This window comes from Symphalangus syndactylus, chromosome 1, assembly GCF_028878055.3.
Source record: "Symphalangus syndactylus isolate Jambi chromosome 1, NHGRI_mSymSyn1-v2.1_pri, whole genome shotgun sequence".
Taxonomy (NCBI): Eukaryota; Metazoa; Chordata; class Mammalia; order Primates; family Hylobatidae; genus Symphalangus; species Symphalangus syndactylus.
In genome coordinates, this window is record NC_072423.2 from 40,602,549 (window position 1) to 40,622,789 (window position 20,241).

The window sequence follows — 20,241 nt, forward strand, 5'->3', positions numbered from 1 at the left end:
ATTGTTTATAACTACTACATTGTTACAATAATTGTTAATAACTACTACAATTAATTGTTACAATTAATATTATAACATATTAACAATTAATATTGTAATAATATTAACATTAATTAAATAAAAATGATATTAATTAAATTAATTAACACTGATTACTATATAATAATTAATACTGTAAGTAACAAAACACAGTAACAAACACTCCATCAGTAAATTGTAAATTTATCTAGTTTACCCTTCTCTCAGCTGGAAAAGCACAACCACAATAGAGGTAATGCTGGCAACCACAGCCAACATCTGAATAGCTACATGATATAACAATAACACTGAGGCTTACACATCCCTTTGGCACTTATACTGGCTGCATAAGGTTTCTTGGCACAGAAGTGTAGCTTTGTAGATGAGGTTTAAGTAATTTACCAGGGGAATCTAGAAAGTGACAGAATCCAGAATGGCTCCAGGGGGTGGTGAGAATGGGGGTCTCATACAACCCCTGTGTTTATGACTCATCAACCCTGGCAAAAGGGCTGGTGGCTATCTGGGGAGATGGGCTAGTTCCCAGCACAGACACACTCTCCCTTTCTTTTCTGTCTGTTTATACAATCTCACTCATTATACCCATTCTCTCTATTTCAGCCAGATGGGTTTATTGGTGAGCATGCTTTGGATGTCTCTGCCTGTACGTCTTTATTTCAGTATTTCCCCACCTAGAAAGTCCTCCTTTTTCCTTGATGCCTAAGTAAATTCTCCCCATCCTTCCAAGTCCAGGTCAAATTTTCCTCTTCTTTTATTTCTCTCTCTTTTTTTTTTTTTTTTTTTTTTTTAAGATAGAGTCTCACTCTGTCATACAGGCTATAGTACAGTAGTGCGATCTTGGCTCACTTCAACCTCCGCCTCCCGGGTTCAGACGATTCTCACACCTAAGCCTCCCGAGTAGCTGGGATTACAGGTGTGTACCTCCACACCCAGCTAATTTTTGTATTTTTAGTAGAGATGGGGTTTTTCCATATTGGCCAGGCTGGTCTTGAACTCTTGGTCTCAAGTGATCCAGTCCACCTCAGCCTCCCAAAGTGCTGGGATTACAGGAGTGAGCCACCATGCCTGACCTTATTTCTCTTTAAAGGAAACATTGTACATAGGACTTTAGTCTGAAGTCTTTCAGCTGGTTAACAATTAAAATGAAGCCATCTTGTCACCGGTAGCCCAAGCCCATGGACTCTCCCACCCTCAGATCCCCAGATGTGGCAAAATATTATATAATGAGCTCCTGATATGAGCAGAAAATGAGAACTATAAAAATAAGGTTAATCATACCTTAGAGGGAAGCTAGAGAGGATTAAATGAGATTATATTAATAGCTGCTGTTTAGTGAAGGCTTACTCTATGCAAGCTACAGTGTGTTGTATGTATTATTTAATTCTCATAAAAACTCTGTATGGTAAGTTTTCTCATCCTTATGTTATAATTGAAGAAATTGAGGTTCAGAGAGGCTATGGAACTTGCCTAAGTTCAGACAGGTAATAAGTGGTAGATACGGTTTCAAACCTAGGAAATTTGGGCCCTGGAATCTGCTATTAACCACTACACTGTGCCCAGTACAGTAGCTGGTACACAATATATAGTGGGTAAATGGTACCCACTGATCTAGGCAAGTTCAATAACCTTACTAATATTGTTATATTAAGTGTAGAAGGCAAGTAGGGAGTATATCATTAGCTTCCTTTTACAGATAAGAACACTAAAGTTTAGTGGGCTTTAAATGACTTGCCCAAGATGACAATATGAGTAAGTAGTAAAGCTGGGATTCCTACTGACTTCCTGTCTGATGTTTTTTCCACTTTACTTAATGGTCTCTTGAGAAAGTTGGGTGTATTCTCCGAAGAAGAACGGGAACTTGGCAGCCAAGTCAGTTCTCTTAATTGTGTGCTGCAATAGGATCCTGAGTAGGGAGGAGGGAAGCATACTTGTGGAACACCTTTATGCCCAGAATTCTTTACCATTTGTAGATTAGCAGCTATACCTATACTCTGGGGGATCCACAGCCCTGGTGCCTCAGGACTCTGTACTCTTCCCCATAAGCTCCTGTACGTCCCATGGTCAACCTGCCCTGGCTACAGCTCTGTTTCCGGGACCCTCACTGTGGTCGGCTATGTCTCAGGACAGCCTTAAGAAGGACAGATTGCCAGGGTGGGAATGACAGATTCCTTCGTGCATTAGCTGGTGAAGTTGTCAAGCCATTATGTACCATATTAGTTTTTTAGGGCTGTTGGGACAAATTGCCTCTAACTGAATGGCCTTAAATAACAGAATTTATTCTCTCACAAGTCCATAGGCCAGAAGTCCCAAATCAAGATGTTGGCAGAATCATGCTGTCTTGAAGGCTTTATTGGAGAAGGTGTCCCATTCCTTTCTCTTGGTTTTTGGTGTCATCAGCGATCCTTGGCATGTCCTGGCATGCAGCTGCAAGACTCCCATCTCTTCCTCTATCATCCTGTGGTGTTCTTCCCCTGTGTCTTCACATTGTCTTTTTTTTTTTTTTTTTTTTTTTTTGAGATGGAGTCTCACTCTGTCCCCCAGGCTGGAGTTCAGTGGCATGATCTCAGCTCACTGCAACCTCCACCTCCCAGGTTCAAGCAATTCTCCTGCCTCAGCCTCCTAAGTACCTGGGACTACAGATGTGCACCACTACACCCAGCTAATTTTTGTATTTTTAGTAGAGACCAGGTTTCACCGTGTTGACCAGGCTCATCTTGAACTCCTCATCTCAGGTGATCCACCTGCCTTGGCCTCCCAAAGTGTTGGGATTATAGGTGTGAGCTACCATGCCCAGCCCACATTGTCTTCTTATAAGAACACTAGTCATATTGGATTAAGAGGCCACTCTAATCCAGTATGACCTTATCTCAACAATTACGTCTGCAATGACCCTATTTCCAAATGAGGTCACAGTCTAAGATGCTGGGGGTTGAGACTGCAACCTATTTTGTGGGAGGAACACCTGTGCCCAAAAGAATGTACTGGAAGCTGAGAGCAACATGGGAAATAGAGTATTGGGATGGGAGTTTAGACACCTGGGCAGCCTCCTAATCCTGGCTTCCTCACTAGCCAGTGCTGATATTATTCAAGGCCCTAGACCTTTCTAGGTTCCAGTTTTGTAAGCCGTAAAATTTGGATTGTACGAGATGTCCTGTGACAGCCCCTTGGATCTAATAACATGGGTCTTCCCAAGGAACTTATCAGTCAGTTGAGGTGCTGTGAATGACATATACAGTAAAATTGAGCAAAATATTTAAGTGTCAGGTTTCATGGCAAAAGGATTTCATCTTATCTGTTCACTCTGATTTTGGGGCAACCTGGAGCACTAGATTGAGGATCATCCTGAGGCTGCTTTCAGACCTGATGGAAAAGGCCATATCTGATGATGTTTGTCATGGATTGTTTTTCTTTTCTTCTTTTCTTTCCTTTTCTTTTTTCTTTCTTTCTTTTCTTTTTTTTTTTTTGAGACAGAGTTTCTCTCTTATTGACTAACCTAGAGTGCAGTGGCATGATCTCAGCTCACTGCACCCTCCGCCTCCTGGGTTCAAGCGATTCTCCTGCTTCAGCCTCCTGAGTAGCCGGGATTACAGGTGCACGCTACCATACCAGCTAATTTTTTGTATTTTTAGTAGAAACGGGGTTTCACCATGTTAGCCAGGGTAGTCTCGAATTCTTGACCTCAGGTCATCTGCCCACCTCAGCCTCCCAAAGTGCTGGGATTACAGATGTGAGCCACGGCACCCAGCCTGTCATGGGTTGCTGAAGGGAAAATGGCACATGGATTATTCCTGGTCTCGGAATTTGGATAGAAGCGAGGTCAAAGGGAGTTGGGGTTTTTAAGGAGAGCTTTATGAAGCGTAGCCAGCTAAGTGCAAGAGGTGTGGTATTGCCTCTTCTGTTTCCTGTACTATTTTGTACATTTTCATCTGGCCTGTGTTAAATGGTAGTAAACTAAAATATTGGTTTGCATCTTTCTCCTCTGCTAGATTATGAGCCCCACTAGGCAGGTCTCATATTTCAGTCATCTCTGTGTTCTTAGCACCTAGTACGATGCCTGGCACATGGTGGATGTTCAATAAATGACAAATTGATGATCAGATGAGACAGAAAAATTCGGATAGGTGGTAGGAGGGTGTTCTAGTTAAAGGCCTACTTATTCAAGCGTGATTTCTGTGATGTTCTAGTAATTCCTTCATTGCCTGCCTGGACCCATTGCTTCCCATTTACTGGGGAAATACCCTCTCAACCTCAGTGGTTGTTCCCTGGTTTTATGAGGCTGAGATTCTAGTTTCACTTCCATTAAAGCTCCTTCTTTTCTCCAAAAAGCACACCATGATGCTTGCTGGAACTCATTACTTCCCAGGTTCTAGGAGAACGTCTTGTTTCATGGGGAACAAGATGTGGCTTATGGTATGTTTAGATTCACGATGCCTTCCTCTTACAAGAAAGAGACTGAGTGAGTGACTTCTTGTCTTGGAAACAACAAAAGATTCTAAAGAAATCTTAATGGATATAATTCTGAGGATAAAAAGATAAAATGCCTGTATATTATATATTTTTAAAAATGAAAATGGCCTGAACATCTTTTTACTTGTAAAAATATTAAATGTTCATTGTAGCATGTTATAAATTTTTATATAGATATAGTGAACAGAGATTCAGAAAGTTAGAAACAGTTACTAGGGAGTTAAGATGCATCTTTTTCTATAACTAGAGTCAGCTTCAGGTGCACTTTACATTGTCAGGAGCTGGAAAAACTTTAGAAGTAGAGTTGAAGAATAGAGGCCTGAGAAGAAACAGGTTTCTTGCTCAAACTGTAATACTGGGTACTGTCTAAGACCGGAAAGGCATGAAGGAGAAATCACTTGCATGGTCTCAGAGCAAGTAGATAGGGCTGCCCACAGTACCAGGAGCACGAAGAAGCCAAATCACATAACAGCCATGCAAATGCACCTCCACCAAAAAAGGAGGGAAGGAAGGAATGAAGAAAGATATCAAGGCAAAAGCAACCAAAGAACTAGAGCCCATAACTCAAGAACAAAGCCAATCCAACATCTGGATAACTGATCCCAAGTAGAAAATTTACCCAGAGGAATAGTGGAAGTATTCAGAGATGTAATACAGGAAAAATGTCATGAAAGGAAGGACTAAATAGATCTGAAGGGCACACTATGAACCAGGAAACTCTGATACACAGTAATCAATACTGATTATGATTATATAAGGATCAATGTTAACACACATCCTGGCTAAGTTATTGAATTAAATAAAGAATTCTTCAAATATCCAGGAAAGAAAAAACAAGTTGTCTATACAGAAATAATCAGGGGAAATTTGGGATGGCCCCAGGCTTCTGTACAATGACAGAAGCCAGTGGAACAAGTTCAGCCAAGTTCTGAGGAAACATTTAAGAACATTCATTACACCAGTGAGGTTGTCAGTCCAATATAAAGGCCACAGGTAAATAGTCTCAAATATGAAAGAACTCAGGGAATACCAACCCCCTTCCTGCCCTTGAACTATTTCGGCAAAAGATTATATAGTGATAAAATTTAGTCAAGCAAGAAATGAATCCAAATTAAAATCTTCAGGATGAATAATTATGGTAACAGGACAATTATTGAGCCTCAAATTAATTGTAAGAAATAGTTCAGACTAAATAACTGGGGGAAATACGATTGGAGAACAGAATATGTTATACACAAATGAAACAAAATGTAAACAATATTGAGGAGGTGGAAGTACAACAATGCTCATTATCTAACACTTCTGGCATGTTGTCAAACATCTAAAATGGTCAAAAATAGAAACAAATTGTTAAAATGTTTTATTATCTCTATCCTCTTACTTTTTTTTTTCAAACAAAAGCTGCCACATGTTTATTAAGACATTACTGGTTCTTAAGCACAGCTGGCTCTGTAAGTCATTTTCCATATATTATCACGCATTCGGGAAAGTTTCTGAGATGATATACCAAGACAGGCTTCTCTTGTGACTCAACTGGACTTCAAATAGTCTGTTTAGAAGTCTGAGTAATGGTGCAACCTATAATCAGGGCCTTGCCCTTTTCTTTCTTTTTCTTTTCTTTTCTTTGTTTGTTTTTTTTTTTTTTTTTTTTTTTTGAGTTGGAGTCTTGTTCTTGTCACCGAGGCTGGAGTGCAATGGCGCAATCTCAGCTCACCACAACCTCCGCCTCCTGGGTTCAGGTGATTCTCCTGCCTTAGCCTCCCAAGTAGCTGGGATTACAGGCACCTGCCACCACACCCGGCCAATTTTGTATTTTTAGTAGAGATGGGGTTTCTCCATGTTGGTCAGGCTGGTCTTGAACTCCCAACCTCAGGTGATCCACCCGCCTTGGCCTCCCAAAGTTCTGGGATTACAGGTGTGAGCCACCGCACCCAGCCGGCCTTGCCCTTTTCATTCCCCAAGGCAAAGTATCCACCTCTGAGAGAAAATTCCGTAGCATAAACATGAGAAATAGTTTTCTTTTTAATGACTGGGAAGTTTGAAATACTGTAAAGGAAGGAAGATGAACCAATGACTGCTTCTTTCATTTTTCCTGAAGCAATTGCCAATATTTCTGTAGTAGGATTGAATGTCAGAGAAGTAACACCTGTAACCAAGTTCATTATAGCTTTTATTGGCTTTGGGTTTGTTTCTTCGAGACAAGAATCTTGATTATTTATATTTACTACTCCACAATTAGAACCACAAGCAACTGTCCATTCCTAGATGTGGCAATGCTTAATCTATATAAACTGCCTTAATCAAAAAATCTGTTAAGGCACCTCCTTGAGTTCACATCCCAAACATAAACTTCTCCATCCCCAAAGAGGCATATACTTTCTTACTATCTGAAGAGAACGTGGATGCTGCAACCCTTCCATTAATTTTCATGCTTCCAATCAGTTCTTTGGTCTTCATCGATAGCAAATGCAAATACCCAGCAATGCCATTTATGAGCAAGAAGGACCCATCTGGGGAGACATCTTCAAAGCTCCTCACTATCTTCTTTCAAACCTCTCACTTGATGCACAGGAATTAATTTCCAGCTAGCATGTCATAGACATAAAAAACCTTGCTGTGAGTACTCACGGCTAAAACTTCTTCCCCATTAGCACTAAAACAAGCCTTAAAGTTTGGAAACCTTTCCAAACAGGTGCTCTGGATTTTAGGATTTGTTCTTCCATCGACCTGAAATAGTGATACAGGTTATCTAATCCAGCGACCATCACAATCTGTGCACAAGGATGGAACTGCACAGATGAGATCTGAGCAGCAGAAGGACGTTCAGCATTAGTATGCTGGCAGTTCTTCATCTTCAGGATTCCTCTTGGAAGAGAAGTTGATGTGGATATGAAATTCCCAGTCCTTTGCAACAAAGCATCTTCATCCTCTTCACTTTCATCATCTGAAGTTGTTTTCCGCTTATTAGTCTCTGCCCAGGCAGGTACTCCTCCCACGGCATGCTGGAATTCTTCTTAAAGTTGCTTCTTAAGTTTGTCTTTCTAAAGTTTACTTTCACTAGCGTTTTTCATCATTATCTTTCCGAAGCCGATTGTTCATCACGTCAACCATTTCCTCATCTTCATCTTCTTCATCCACCCAAACTGGCTTCTTTTGAAGTGCACAATTATCTTTTGCTTCATTCTTCGCTTCTGAGTCTCCCGAGTCTTCATGTCTTTGAACCCGCGGACCCCGCAGACGCCGCAGCAGCGCGTCCTCGTCGTCCTCGACGTCGCCGAAGACCAGCTCCTCCAGGCACCACTCCATGGCCGGTTTGTCCTCTCCAGCGTCAGGCGGTTCCGCTGCCAGAGCCGTCCGTCCTCTTCCCCCGCCGCGCTTGGCCGGGCCGGCGGTTTCCGCTGGGATGAAGGAGCAGCCTTTTGGGGCGGCCCGCCCGGCCCCGTTCCGGCTTTCCAGCCCGCCCCCGTTCCGGGCTAACGCTTCGGCTTCGCTCCGGTTCTACTGTCCAGTTTCATTCAGCTCCTCAGTTCCCGCGGCATCGTTAGGTTTAAGGACAAACGCAGGCGCTCACGTGGAACCTCACTGCGCATGCGCGCCTCTTTTCTTTTTTGAGACGGTGTCTGGCTCTGTTGCCCAGGCTGGAGTGCAATGGCGCGGTCTTGGCTCACTGCAACCTCCGCCTCCCGGGTTCAAGCAATTCTCCTGCCTCAGCCTCTTGAGTAGCTGGGATTACAGGCACGTGCCACCACGCCTGGCTAATTTTTATATTTTTAGTAGAGATGGGGTTTCACCATGTTGGCCAGACTGATCTGGAACTCCTGTCTTCAAATGATCCGCCTGCCTTGGCCGCCCAAAGTGCTGTGATTACAGACGTGAGCCACCGTGCCTGGCCCTCTTACTTATTTTCATAAACTTTTTTTTTTAACCTCAGAAAGATCTTTGAGGAACTAATTTTTCCTACGGTAAAGAAACTATTATTTCAATTTTAGTAATTCTTTCAGCTTCACTTCAGTTTTTTTTTCTTCTGTGAAGTTAAAATCAGATTAAAATTTCAATTTTTATTTACTTATTTTATTTTAGACAGGGTCTTACTTTGTCGTCCATGCTGGAGTGCAGTGGCACAATCACGGTCCACTGCAGCCTCAAACTCCCAGGCTCCTACCTCCGCCTCCCGAGTAGCAGGGACTACAGATGCATGCCACCACACCCAGCTAATTTTTGTATTTTTTTTGTAGAGACAGGGTTTCCCGTGCTGCTCAGGCTGGTCTCAAACCCTTGGGCTCAACCGATCTGCCCACCTTGGCCTCCCAAAGTGCTGGGATTATAGGTGTGAGCCACAACACCAGCCCAAGCTATTTTTAAAAGGCATGTAGCATATGGTCTTATTCTTTTTAAAAAATTTTTTTAAATTTTTTATTTATTTATTTATTTTTGAGACGGAGTTTCGCTCTTGTCGCCCAGGCTGGAGTGCAATAGTGCGATCTCAGCTCACTGCAACCTCCGCCTCCCGGGTTCAAGTGATTCTCCTGCCTCAGCCTCCCAAGTAGCTGGGATTACAGGCATGCGCCACCATGCCTGACTAATTTTTTGTATTTTTAGTAGAGGCGGAGTTTCACCATGTTGGCCAGGCTGGTCTCGAACTCCTGACTTCAGGTGATCCACCGCCTTGGCCTCCCAAAGTACTGGGATTGCAGGTGTGAGCCATTGCACCCGGCCATATGGTCTTATTCTTTAAAAATTATTTGTTGCATACATCTGTTCATCCTTCCTATTTGTATACCTGCAGAAAGAAATCCCTGTTACAATCATCATCAAATATTAATACTAATTAGTTTTAGTTGGTGGAATTTTGGGTTGTTGGTTTTCTTCTTTTTACTTTTCCTTCCTATCATAGTGCGCTGCAGCCTTGAACTCCCAGGCTTAAGTGATCCTCCTGCCCCATCCTCCGCCAGTAGCTGGGACTACAGGTATGCACCACTACAGGGCTGCTCTTGAAATCGTGGCCTCAAGTAATACTCCTGTCTTGGCCTCCCAAAGTGCTGGGATTACAGGCATCAGCCACTGTACCCATGCCCAGCCTGTACTTTTCTTCATGTTTATTTTTGAGTAATGAGCATGTATCATTTTAATAAATTGGATAAAATCATTATTTAGAAAAGACAAACGACAGGATGGGAGAAACTTTGTAACATGTGTAAGAATAAGTTGTATATACATAGTCTATAAAGAACTTCTACCAAATTAATAGGAATAAGGCAAAATGCTCAGTTAAAAAGTTGGATGATAACTTACAGAAGAAGAAATGCAAATAAACAATAAGCGTATAACAACGACACTAGAAATCAGGGAAATGCAAATTCAAAAAGAAGTTCTTCTTTTTTTCAATCTTCCTCTCACACTGATAGCAATTTTAAAAGATTATTTATATCCACTGTGGGTCAGCATTCCTGGAAATGGGAGCTCCTGTACACTTTTTGTGGAAGTATAAATTGAGAAGACTTTTTTGGAGAACACTTTGGCACTATTTTTCAAAAATTTAAAATGCATTATTTCCTCTGACCTAGTAAATCCACTTTCTCAGAACTCTCAGAAAAACACTCTCAAGCTGGGTGTGGTGGCTCACGCCTGTAATTCCAGCACTTTGAAAGGGTGAGGCAGGTGGATCACCTGAGGTCAGGAGTTCGAGACCAGCCTGGCCAACATGGTGAAACCTTGTCTCCACTAAAAATACAAAAATTAGCTCGGCATGGTGGCACACACCTGTAGTCCCAGCTGCATGGGAGGCTGAGGCAGGAGAATCGCTTGAACCCGGGAGGCAGAGGTCGCAGTGAGCCGAGATTGTGCCACTGCACTCCAGCCTGGGTGGCAGAGTGAGACACTCTCAGAGATGCCCGTGGATATATGTCCACAGATGTTCAGATGTTCATTTAGGTTTTTTCTTTTTTCTTTTCTTTCTTTTTTTTTTTTTTTTTAGTGGTAGTGAAAACTGGAAATAACTCAGAAGACTTTGTACTACAGAGAACTCCATATTGTGAATGTGGTGGATCCCTATGTGCTGATAAGGAACATTCTATATGATGTGTTACTAGGTGAAAAACAGGACAGCAAATAATAGAATGATCTCAATTACATAAACATGAAAGTTACACACATGTGTATATGTGAGATATGGGCATGTAAATGCAGAGAAAAGGGACTGGAAAGCTAACTACCAACCTTGGCAGTGGCTGCCCCTGGGGAGAGCAGTGGTGCTGGAAGAGAGTGGGAAGTGCTGGCATGTTTTAGACTGTCTACCTTTGTGGTGTTACAGTCTTTTACCGTGAGGATATATTCATTTATTACTTACATAACTTTTTTAAATCTGAAGAAAAAAATAGGGTAGATGAGCCTAAATCACTCTGTCCTAATCGTATGGTTTATATAAGGCTGGGCTGGGACAAGAAGTGGAGATGGTGACAAAAAGCAGTGGGGAGAGGGGAAGGGGAGGGAGGATGTTTAGTGCTGTGACCGACCCTGCAATGCTGAGTAACAATCAGTGTTTTCATAGGGCATGCTGACTGCAGAGTTTCTTTTCTGAAATTCCCCTTCTTTTGGTACAGTTTAGTTGCGTATTTGAATTGCTTGTGAATGAAGGGCTCTATAGCATGGTAAAGGGCACTCTTAGAAAAGATGGAGGAGGGTTGGGCATTTCTTATTCCACTTAAACAAATGTTCAGTTTTACTGTAATGTTCACATAATGTCCATGTTAGGGACTTCCAGCTGGAGGAGACCATCATAGAGATGAGGGCCATCAATCTTTTTACAGTTGTTCCCTATCATACAGAGGGAGTCTTGCGTTTTACAGAATGGTGTTGTATCTGAGCTTCTATGGTCACAGGTGCAGTTTTGCTTTCCAGGGGAGGGTCATTGTGTCTTAACAAAGAGTCAGCTCTGAGAAGGACCCATAACCCTCTCTTCTGTTCCCCTAGGGCAGCAATTGAAGAGAGATATGGCAAAGATCTGCTCAGCCTCTCTAGGAAGAAGCCGTGTGGACAGTCTGAAACTAAGTACGTATCAAGTTTTTTTCTGGTTTCCAGGTTGGTTAATAATGCCTGGGAGCCCCCTTGCTTCAGCAGACAGAGTTACCAGGAGGTTGAAGTGTGCTGGCTGAAAAAAAAATTTTTTTTGAAGATGGGATCTCACTATTTTGTGCAGGCTGGGCTCAAACTCAAGATCCTCAGTTACGTGCAGTGGCTCATGCCTGTAACCCCAGCATTTTGGGAGGCTGAGGTGGGTGGATCGCTTGGGCCCAGGAGTTCAAGACCAGCCTAGGCAACTTGGCAAAACCCTATCCCTACTAAAAATAGAAAAATTAGCCAGGCGTGGTGGCCCATGCCTGTAGTCCTAGCTACTTGGGAGACTGAGGTGGGAGGATGGTTTGAGCCCAGCAAGTAGAGGTTGCAGTGAGCCGAGATTGTGCCACAGCATTCTAGCCTGGGTGTCAGAGCAAGACTCTGTCTCAAAAAATTAAAAAAAAAAAGATCCTTGCATCTCAGCTGTCCAAGTCACTGGGACTACAGGTGCGTGTCACTGTACTTGGCCTGAAAAACATTATAATTTTTTCTTATTTTCAATTGTGAAAAATCAAGACAAGCAGAAAAATGGCTAAAGTGGACTATGAAGCCACAACCTGTTATTAATACCTTCTAAGTTTTTCTTGAAGTTTTTTTATATGTACACCTTTTCATAGGTAGGGTTATATTATATATATTTATACTACAAATTTAATAGTACGGCTTCCTGTGTGTGTATATGTGGGTGTGTGTATTGTATGTGTGTGTTTTTTAGGAGCAAGAGAAGATAAGAGGAAGGGCAATGTCCTATTAGTTCCCATTAGGACCTCTGAGGGGACATAGACTTCTGGGCGTCGCTGCAAGTGTTGATAGCAGAGATGCCCAGAGTTCTGTGTTGATATTATTTTATAATAGCTATCCTAAGTAAAATACCTATAAAATTATATATGTAAAATTATATATAAAATATAAAATTATACATATATTTTTTGGTTTGTGATAACTATAGGAGATTTTGCACCATTTTAAAAAAACTTTTTTTTTTTTTTCTGAGACGGAGTTTTGCTCTTGTTGCCCAGGCTGGAGTGCAATGGCGCGATCCTGGCTGACCACAACTTCTGCCTCCTGGGTTCAAGCAATTATCCTGCCTCAGCTTCCCAAGTAGCTGGGATTACAGGCATGTGCCTCCATGCCCGGCTAATTTTGTATTTTAGTAGAGAAGAGGTTTCTCCATGTTGGTCAGGCTGGTCTTGAACTCCCGACCTCAGGTGATCCACCTGCCTCGGCCTCCCAAAGTACTGGGATTACAGGCATAATCCACCATGCCCGGCAAAAAAACTTTTATTTTAAGTTTGGGGTATATGTGCAGGTTTGTTATATAGGTAAACATGTGTTATGGGGATTTGTCGTATATATTATTTCATCGCCCAGGTATTAGGCCTGGTACCCATTACTTATTTTTCCTGATCCTCTTCCTCTTCCCATCCTCCACCCTCTAATAGGCACCAGTGTGTGTTGTTCCCCTCCACGTGTCCATGTGTTCTCATCATTTAGCTCCCACTTGTAAGTGAGAACATGTCGTGTTTGGTTTTCTGTTCTGTTTTAGTTTGCTAAGGATAATGGCCCCCAGCTCCATCCATGTCCCTGCAAAGGACATGATCTCATTCTTTTTAATGGCTTCGTAGTATTCCATGGTGTATATGTACTGCATTTTCTTTATTCAGTCTATCATTGATGGGCATTTAGGTCAATTCTATGTCTTCCTTGCATCATTTTATAATTGTAAATATAAATAAATTTAAATAAAATTTAAATTTTATTTAAATATTAAATAATATTCAATTTAAATAAAATTTCTGTACCATAATTTTTAATTTTTCAGTCATTCATTTAATACATTGAGGATACAGAAATGACCAGGTCATGGTGCCTACTTTAGCAATACACTCCGTCTTACACAAAGCTGGTTTCCCTAGTGTGCTAGGGCAACTCACACTTAGAAGGGTTTCATAATTGGTTTAATGCCCTGCTATCACCATTCTGAAATTTTTAATAATTTATAAACAAGGGGTCTCATGTTTTCATTTTGCGGTAAGACTCACAAATTATGTAGCCAGTCCTACTCATCTGGAAATTTCTAGAATCCTTCCCCAACATGTTGAGGGAGGGTTTGGAGAAGGAGGTCAGGCTTTCTCTTTCCAGACCTAACCACATAACATACTTTCCTGTATCCTTCTCTGGCTGTGCTATCAACAGCTTCAGAGATGCACAGAGGTCTGTGTCCCCTCAGAGGCCCTAATAGGGACACATAGGACATTGCCCTTCCTCTTGTCTTCTCTTGCTTCTAAAATAAGCACACATACAACACACACACACACACACACACACACACACACACACACACACACTCAGACTACAAAGAAATGTATTGAACTACTGAAGAGGAAAACATTGGGAGATATTGAAAATATTAACAGTTATATAAACCGGCTGGGCGCGGTGGCTCACGCTTGTAATCCCAGCACTTTGGGAGGCCGAGGCGGGCGTATCACGAGGTCAGGAGATCGAGACCACGGTGAAACCCCGTCTCTACTAAAAATACAAAAAAAAATTAGCCGGGCGTGGTGGCGGGCGCCTGTAGTCCCAGCTACTCGGAGAGGCTGAGGCAGGAGAATGGCGTGAACCCGGGAGGCGGAGCTTGCAGTGAGCCGAGATTGCGCCACTGCACTCCAGCCTGGGCGACAGAGTGAGACTCCGTTTCAAAAAAAAAAAAAAAAAAAAAGTTATATAAACCTAAAAATCTTGTTACCCTCAGACATAGGAAATTAGTACAAGGAAGATTTATTTTTCATTGGTTAATTATATATTTTTGATGTTTTAAATGAAAATTTAAAAATCACAGAAAAGTATAAAAAAACATAATAAATAGCTATATACCCATCACCTAGATTTTACAGTTACTCATATTTGTCACCAAGATTTTACAATTATTAACAATGTAAATGCTTTAAATTTAAATCTGGAATCAGCTATTTCTCCAAGAATACTTCGTTCCGTTCCTTTTCGTGATTAATTGTATTTAGAAACCAAATTTTCAGTTTTTTTTTTTTTTTTTTTGAGACAGAGTCTCGCTTTGTTGCCCAGGCTGGGGTGCAGTGGCCCGGCTAATTTTTTGTATTTTTAGTAGAGACAGGGTTTTACCACGTTGATCAGGCTGGTCTTGAACTCCTGACCTCAAGTGATCCATCCGCCTTGGCCTCCCAAAGTGCTGGGATTACAGTCATGAGCCACTGTCTCTGGCCCAAATTTTCACTTCTAATGTTGATCGTTGTCACAGAGGCATCATTGTATGTAGGCCCTGGCAGGGAATGGATTTTAAAAGTGTGAGTTCATACTAATATTTCCAATTCTAATTTAACTTTATAGGGCTTTCTATAATGCTTAAAATTTTATGTTTATATTTCTTTCCTCTTATATTGAAGACCTGACAATATTAGTATAATTATTTGCTTTATTTGTTTATATATAATATATAAATTGTTTTAAAATAATATCAGTGTTGCTACTAACAATAAAACTTCTAAATAGAACTTAACATTTCTTTGCAGTTCCTTTTGATCTTAGACCATAGTAGGTCACTTAAACATTTATTTTCTCTGTGTGATTATGTTACCAATTTTATTTATAGTTAAGTTTATTTGTTTCTGTTTGTTTTAAATTATAGGGATTGTTTTCTTTTTCCTGTTTGATTTAGTTTCATTTTTTGAATGTGTAAAACATTTGCATGTCCAAGGGTCCAAATTACATCAACTTAGACAAGTTTCACTGTAATTAAAGAATGGTTTAGAATATTTTATGGAAGATAAGTGGGTCAGTTGAACAGAAAAACTTTTTCATTTATAAAGAAAGCATAAGCCATTGGCAATATACCCAAAAACTTTTGAGGTGATGTGATGGAAAATGGCCATATTCTCTCTACTACTTCTTGCAAAAGATATTTAGCAGAATGAATCTGACCCAAAATGATATTTCTTATGTCCTTACATATTTGACGTTTGCCTTGTTACTTGGTAAATTCTGACAGACTGTAACACAGTTCTTTTCTGTTGCTTGATAAAAGCCAGTCAGTTTTCCTTCTAAGAGTATACCTCAGAGAGGAAGTAGTCATAAGATAGGAGAACTGGGATTGTTTCCAAGGCTGAAGTGAAACGCTGTTTAGGTGACTTGCTTTTTGTCACCCCATGACATGATCTTTAGGAAGATGTTCTAGATGACAGTGGATGATTTTTTTTTTTTTTTGAGATGGAGTCTCGTGAGCTCTGTCACACAGGCTGGAGTGCAGTGGCATGATCTCGGCTCACTGCAACCTCTGCCCCCGGGGTTCGAGCAATTCTCTGCCTCAGCCTCCTAAGTAGCTGGGATTACAGGCGCTCGCCACCCCGCCTGGCTAATTTTTGTATTTTTAGTAGAGACGGGGTTTCACCATGTTGGCCAGGCTGATCTTGAACTCCTGACCTCATGATCCACCCGCCTCAGCCTCCCAAAGTGCTGGGATTACAGGCGTGAGCCACCGTGCCCGGCCGGATGATTTTGCTTATCCAGGGACTAGCTAGGATTTTCCACCTCATTGGCTACCCTGAGAGACTCAAGCCTATGACGGAACCTGTTAGGACTTAAGGCCAACGTGCTTTTTAAAAGAGTTGTAGAATAGTTTCCTTTTCCACAGTGAGGGAGAACACTGTGGAGAAGAGAGGGTGAATGTTGTTAGGCCACCATTCCCGTGGTTCAGATTCCATTCCTGGAATGTCATTTTGTCCTGAACACGAGGAATGGCAATGAAGTGATGATGGGAGACAACAAAGCTGATGACAAAGGAAATGAAGATGGGGCTGCTCTTTTAGGGGCCCTTCAGTCAGTCACTGTGGTGGCAGAAAAATTTTAAACTTGGGACAGACAATTTAGCTGTAAGGCTGGCCTTTCAACCCTATGACTCACTATAGGGAGGGAATTCCAGTTGTATCTCCTATCATACCCGTCTTTTTTTTCCTGTTCTTTGAAGACAAATAAGCATCACTGAAGAGTGGATTTATTAATTTCAGTTGACCATTGGTGCATTTGTTTGGATATGGACACTTTTTATTTTGATTTTTGTTTTTGAGATGGAGTCTTGCTCTGTTGCCCAGGCTGGAGTGCAGTGGTGTAATCTTGGCTCACTGCAACCTCTGCTTCCGGGGTTCAAATGATTCTTGTGTTTCAGCTTCCCAAGTAGCTGAGATTACAGGCACGTGCCACCACACCTGGGTAATTTTTGTATTTTTAGTGGAGAAGGGGTTACACCATGTTGGCCTGGCTGGTCTTGAACTCCTGACCTCAAATGATCCTCCCGCCTTGGCCTCGCAACGTGCTGGGATTGCAGGGGTGAGCCACTGTACCCGGCCTCAATATGGACACTGTTATAATGCATTGTACTTCTAGAAAAATTGTATCATAAGATGGGTAAAGTGAATGGAGAATATGCAGTTAGGCTGTCATGCTTAATGTATTTGTAATAACTGGCGCAAATGTTCATGTGAGAAAAGGCAGAGAGAAATAAGAACCTTTGTTTTGAGATAAATAGAGTGGGAAAAGTGAGGCAGCTGAAAGAAGGGGCCACTTGGAAAACACAGGGCCTTTAATTTCTAAAATAGTAGAATTTGCCATATATACATACATATATAAAATGATGCATGATCTTATGCTGCTGTGGTAGGGGACCATGAGTTTACAAAATCCCAACCCTGTTTGGGTAGGTTGAGTGAGCACAGTCCACAGTTCCATGAGATCAGCCTCCATGAAAGTAGCAGTGAGCAAGAAAATTATCAGGGCCAAGGCACCTCCAAGGGAGTTCACTTAAGGAAGTGTAGGTTGGGGGAGAACTAAAATAATGGGCAAACGGGAGTTGATTATAAGAGAGAGGATGGGGGAGGTTGAGAGAAGATATGAAAAATGAGTCACAGTCTTCCATATCCACAACATGGTAGACTAGATATTGGGAAAGCCCTCCCATTGTAAAACACTTAAAATGCTAGTTTGAAATATATTTTAATAATTAAAAATAAATATATGACTATGCTGTCAAGAAAGTAAGGAAAATCCTTCCAGGCCAAAGATGAATCAAAGGTGTCTTTCAGTGGTCACTTAGCTCTCTGGATTCAAGCTTTTCTTCATCTCTTAAATCCCAGAGAAAGCCTAGAAACCCAAAGATAAATAATATCTTAATGAAAGGCTAAACCAGAGAAAAAAATCTCAATAAAAGATATCAAGTCACGCCTGAAATCCTAGCACTTTGGGAGGCCAAGGCGGGCAGCTCACTTGAGGTCAGGAGTTCGAGACCAGCCCAGTCAACATGGTAAAACCCTGTCTCTTCTAAAAATACAAAAAGTAGCTGAACGTGGTGGTGAGAACCTGTAATCCCAGCTACTCGGGAGGCTGAGGCAGGAGAATTGCTTGAACCCAGGAGGCAGAAATTGGGTGCATAGGTGACAGAGTGAGACTCTGTTGCAGGGAAAAAAAAAAGATATCAATGAAAGATACCTCTCTAAGCGTTGATTATGAATGATGGGAGCAGTTGCAACTCCTGAGAATCTGTAATTACAAGCCAGTTCTCTTGCAGATTTGGAGCTCCAAAGTACCAAGTTTCATCAGAGTGGTCTAAAGAATCCTAAGCTAAAAATTTAGTTTAGAGTGGTCCTGGGTGTCAACAGAAGCAATAAATAGCAGAATTAGACATGCAAAGACTGTAGATACTAGAACTAACAGATCTAAAAAACAAGTATATATAGTATGTTTAAAGTAAATAAAAGAGTGAATTAAGATTATGAGTAGGGTGACTTTCAGAGGTATCCAAGAAATTTTGAAAGGGAATCAGATGGAACTATATAAATAAAATAGGAAATACTTAAAATAAAAATTCAGTAGATGAGATGCATTAAGTAACACTTTAACTATAATTGAAGAGAGAATTCAAAAATTAGAAATGAAAAAATCAGGAGAGGCTGGGGACAAGGTTTGGGGAAATGTTGATCAAAGGATACAAAATTTTGGTTAGGAGGAATAAGTTCAGGAGATCTACTGTACAACACAATGACTATAATAATAATAGCAATGTATTATATTCTTGAAAACCACTGAGTGTAGATTTTAAGTGTTCTCATCACAAAAAAGTGTAAGTACATGAGGTAATACATATGTAACTTAGCTCTATTGAACCATTCCACAATGTACATATTTCAAAACATCATTTTGTACATGATAAATATATACAATTTTTATTTGTCAAGTAAATAAATACATTTCAAAAAAAAGAAATTATCTGGAATTCATCACAGAAAAAAAAATCAGAGGTTAAAAGTAAAGAAAAATTAAGAGACATGGAGAATAGGATGAGAAGGTCAATGCTGAGTTCCAGAAGAGAGAATAGAAATAATGAGAAGACATTTTTAAAGCAACAGAGCTTGACAATTTTCTAGAATTGATGGGAGCCATAAATATTCTGATTCAGGAAGCAAAATTAATCCCAAGAATGATAAATTAAAAGGAAATTTACAAGTACACAAGAATAGTCAAACTGAGTAAGATCCAAGTTAATGAAAAAGTCCTAAAGGCATCCAGAAAGAGTGATTACCCACTAAGGAACATTTATTAGAGCAACAGCTGATTTTTTCAATAGCAATGATGAAGCCAGAGACTACAGAATTATGTCTTTAAAATACTGAGAGGAAATAATTATCAACCTGGGAAAATTATTTTTCTTGGAGAAATTATTTTTCAAGAAAGAAGGAAAAATAAAGATGTTATCCAACAAAAAGTTAGAGTTAACTATGAGCAGATCTTCAATAAGGGAACTTCTAAAAAATATACTTCAGGAAGAAGGAAAATAATCCAGGACAAAAGGTCTGAAGTGCAAGAAGGAATAGTGGGCAAAGAATATGGCACATATGGATAAATCTAAAGAGTTTATAAATAAATGGTATCAATGTCAACTTGGGTGATTTAAAAAACAAAATGGAGCCAAAATATTGGACATTAAAAGCTTATAACTTGTTAGGAAGGATAATCAGAGTTAAAGCATTCTTAGGTATTTTATTGCTGAGGGTAAGTATAATATTAACCTTGAGTAAGCAGATTCTTCCCCTGTCAAGCCACCAGATGAGAATGCAGCATTGGCAATACCTTGACTGCAGCCTGTGATACTCCAAGCACAGGATCCAGCTAAACTATATTCAGACTGGCAATCCACAGAACTGTGAGATAATAAATGTGTGTTGTTTTATGCTGCTAAGTTTGTCATGCAGCAATAGAAAAATGGATACAATTTGTTTAATGTCTGTCTCCTCCATTAGACTCTGAGGTCTGGGATGAGGTCTGTCTTGTACGATTGATTTACCAACATTTGACACAATGCCTGGCCCATGGTTACGGTCAAGAAATATAAGATTATTGACTAAATGAATGTAAATGAGTGAAAAAGGAGGCAGTCATGACTAGGTTTGAACCCTTCCTTTGTTGCCTTGTATTCATATTTTGAATTGCCATACTTTATTTATTTTGAGGTGGAGTCTTGCTCTGTTGCCCAGACTGAAGTGCAGTGGTGCGATCTTGGCTTGCTGCAACCTCCACCTCACGAGTTCAAGTGATTCTCCTGCC

At 40.7% G+C, this 20,241-nt stretch overlaps 1 protein-coding gene and 1 pseudogene across 2 annotated transcripts in view; one reads left to right on the top strand and one right to left on the bottom strand.

Moving 5' to 3' along the window:
* The window catches only part of PSTPIP2 (proline-serine-threonine phosphatase interacting protein 2), a 93,569-nt gene that overhangs the window by 40,782 nt on the left and 32,546 nt on the right, over positions 1–20,241 (top strand). For both annotated transcript variants that reach the window (XM_055233489.2, XM_063645210.1), the window contains exon 3: positions 11,473–11,550. In XM_055233489.2, the coding sequence (XP_055089464.2) occupies positions 11,473–11,550 (78 nt within the window). The remainder of the gene's footprint in view (positions 1–11,472; positions 11,551–20,241) is intronic.
* Positions 5,885–8,280, bottom strand: LOC129457885 (U3 small nucleolar RNA-associated protein 18 homolog; annotated as a pseudogene).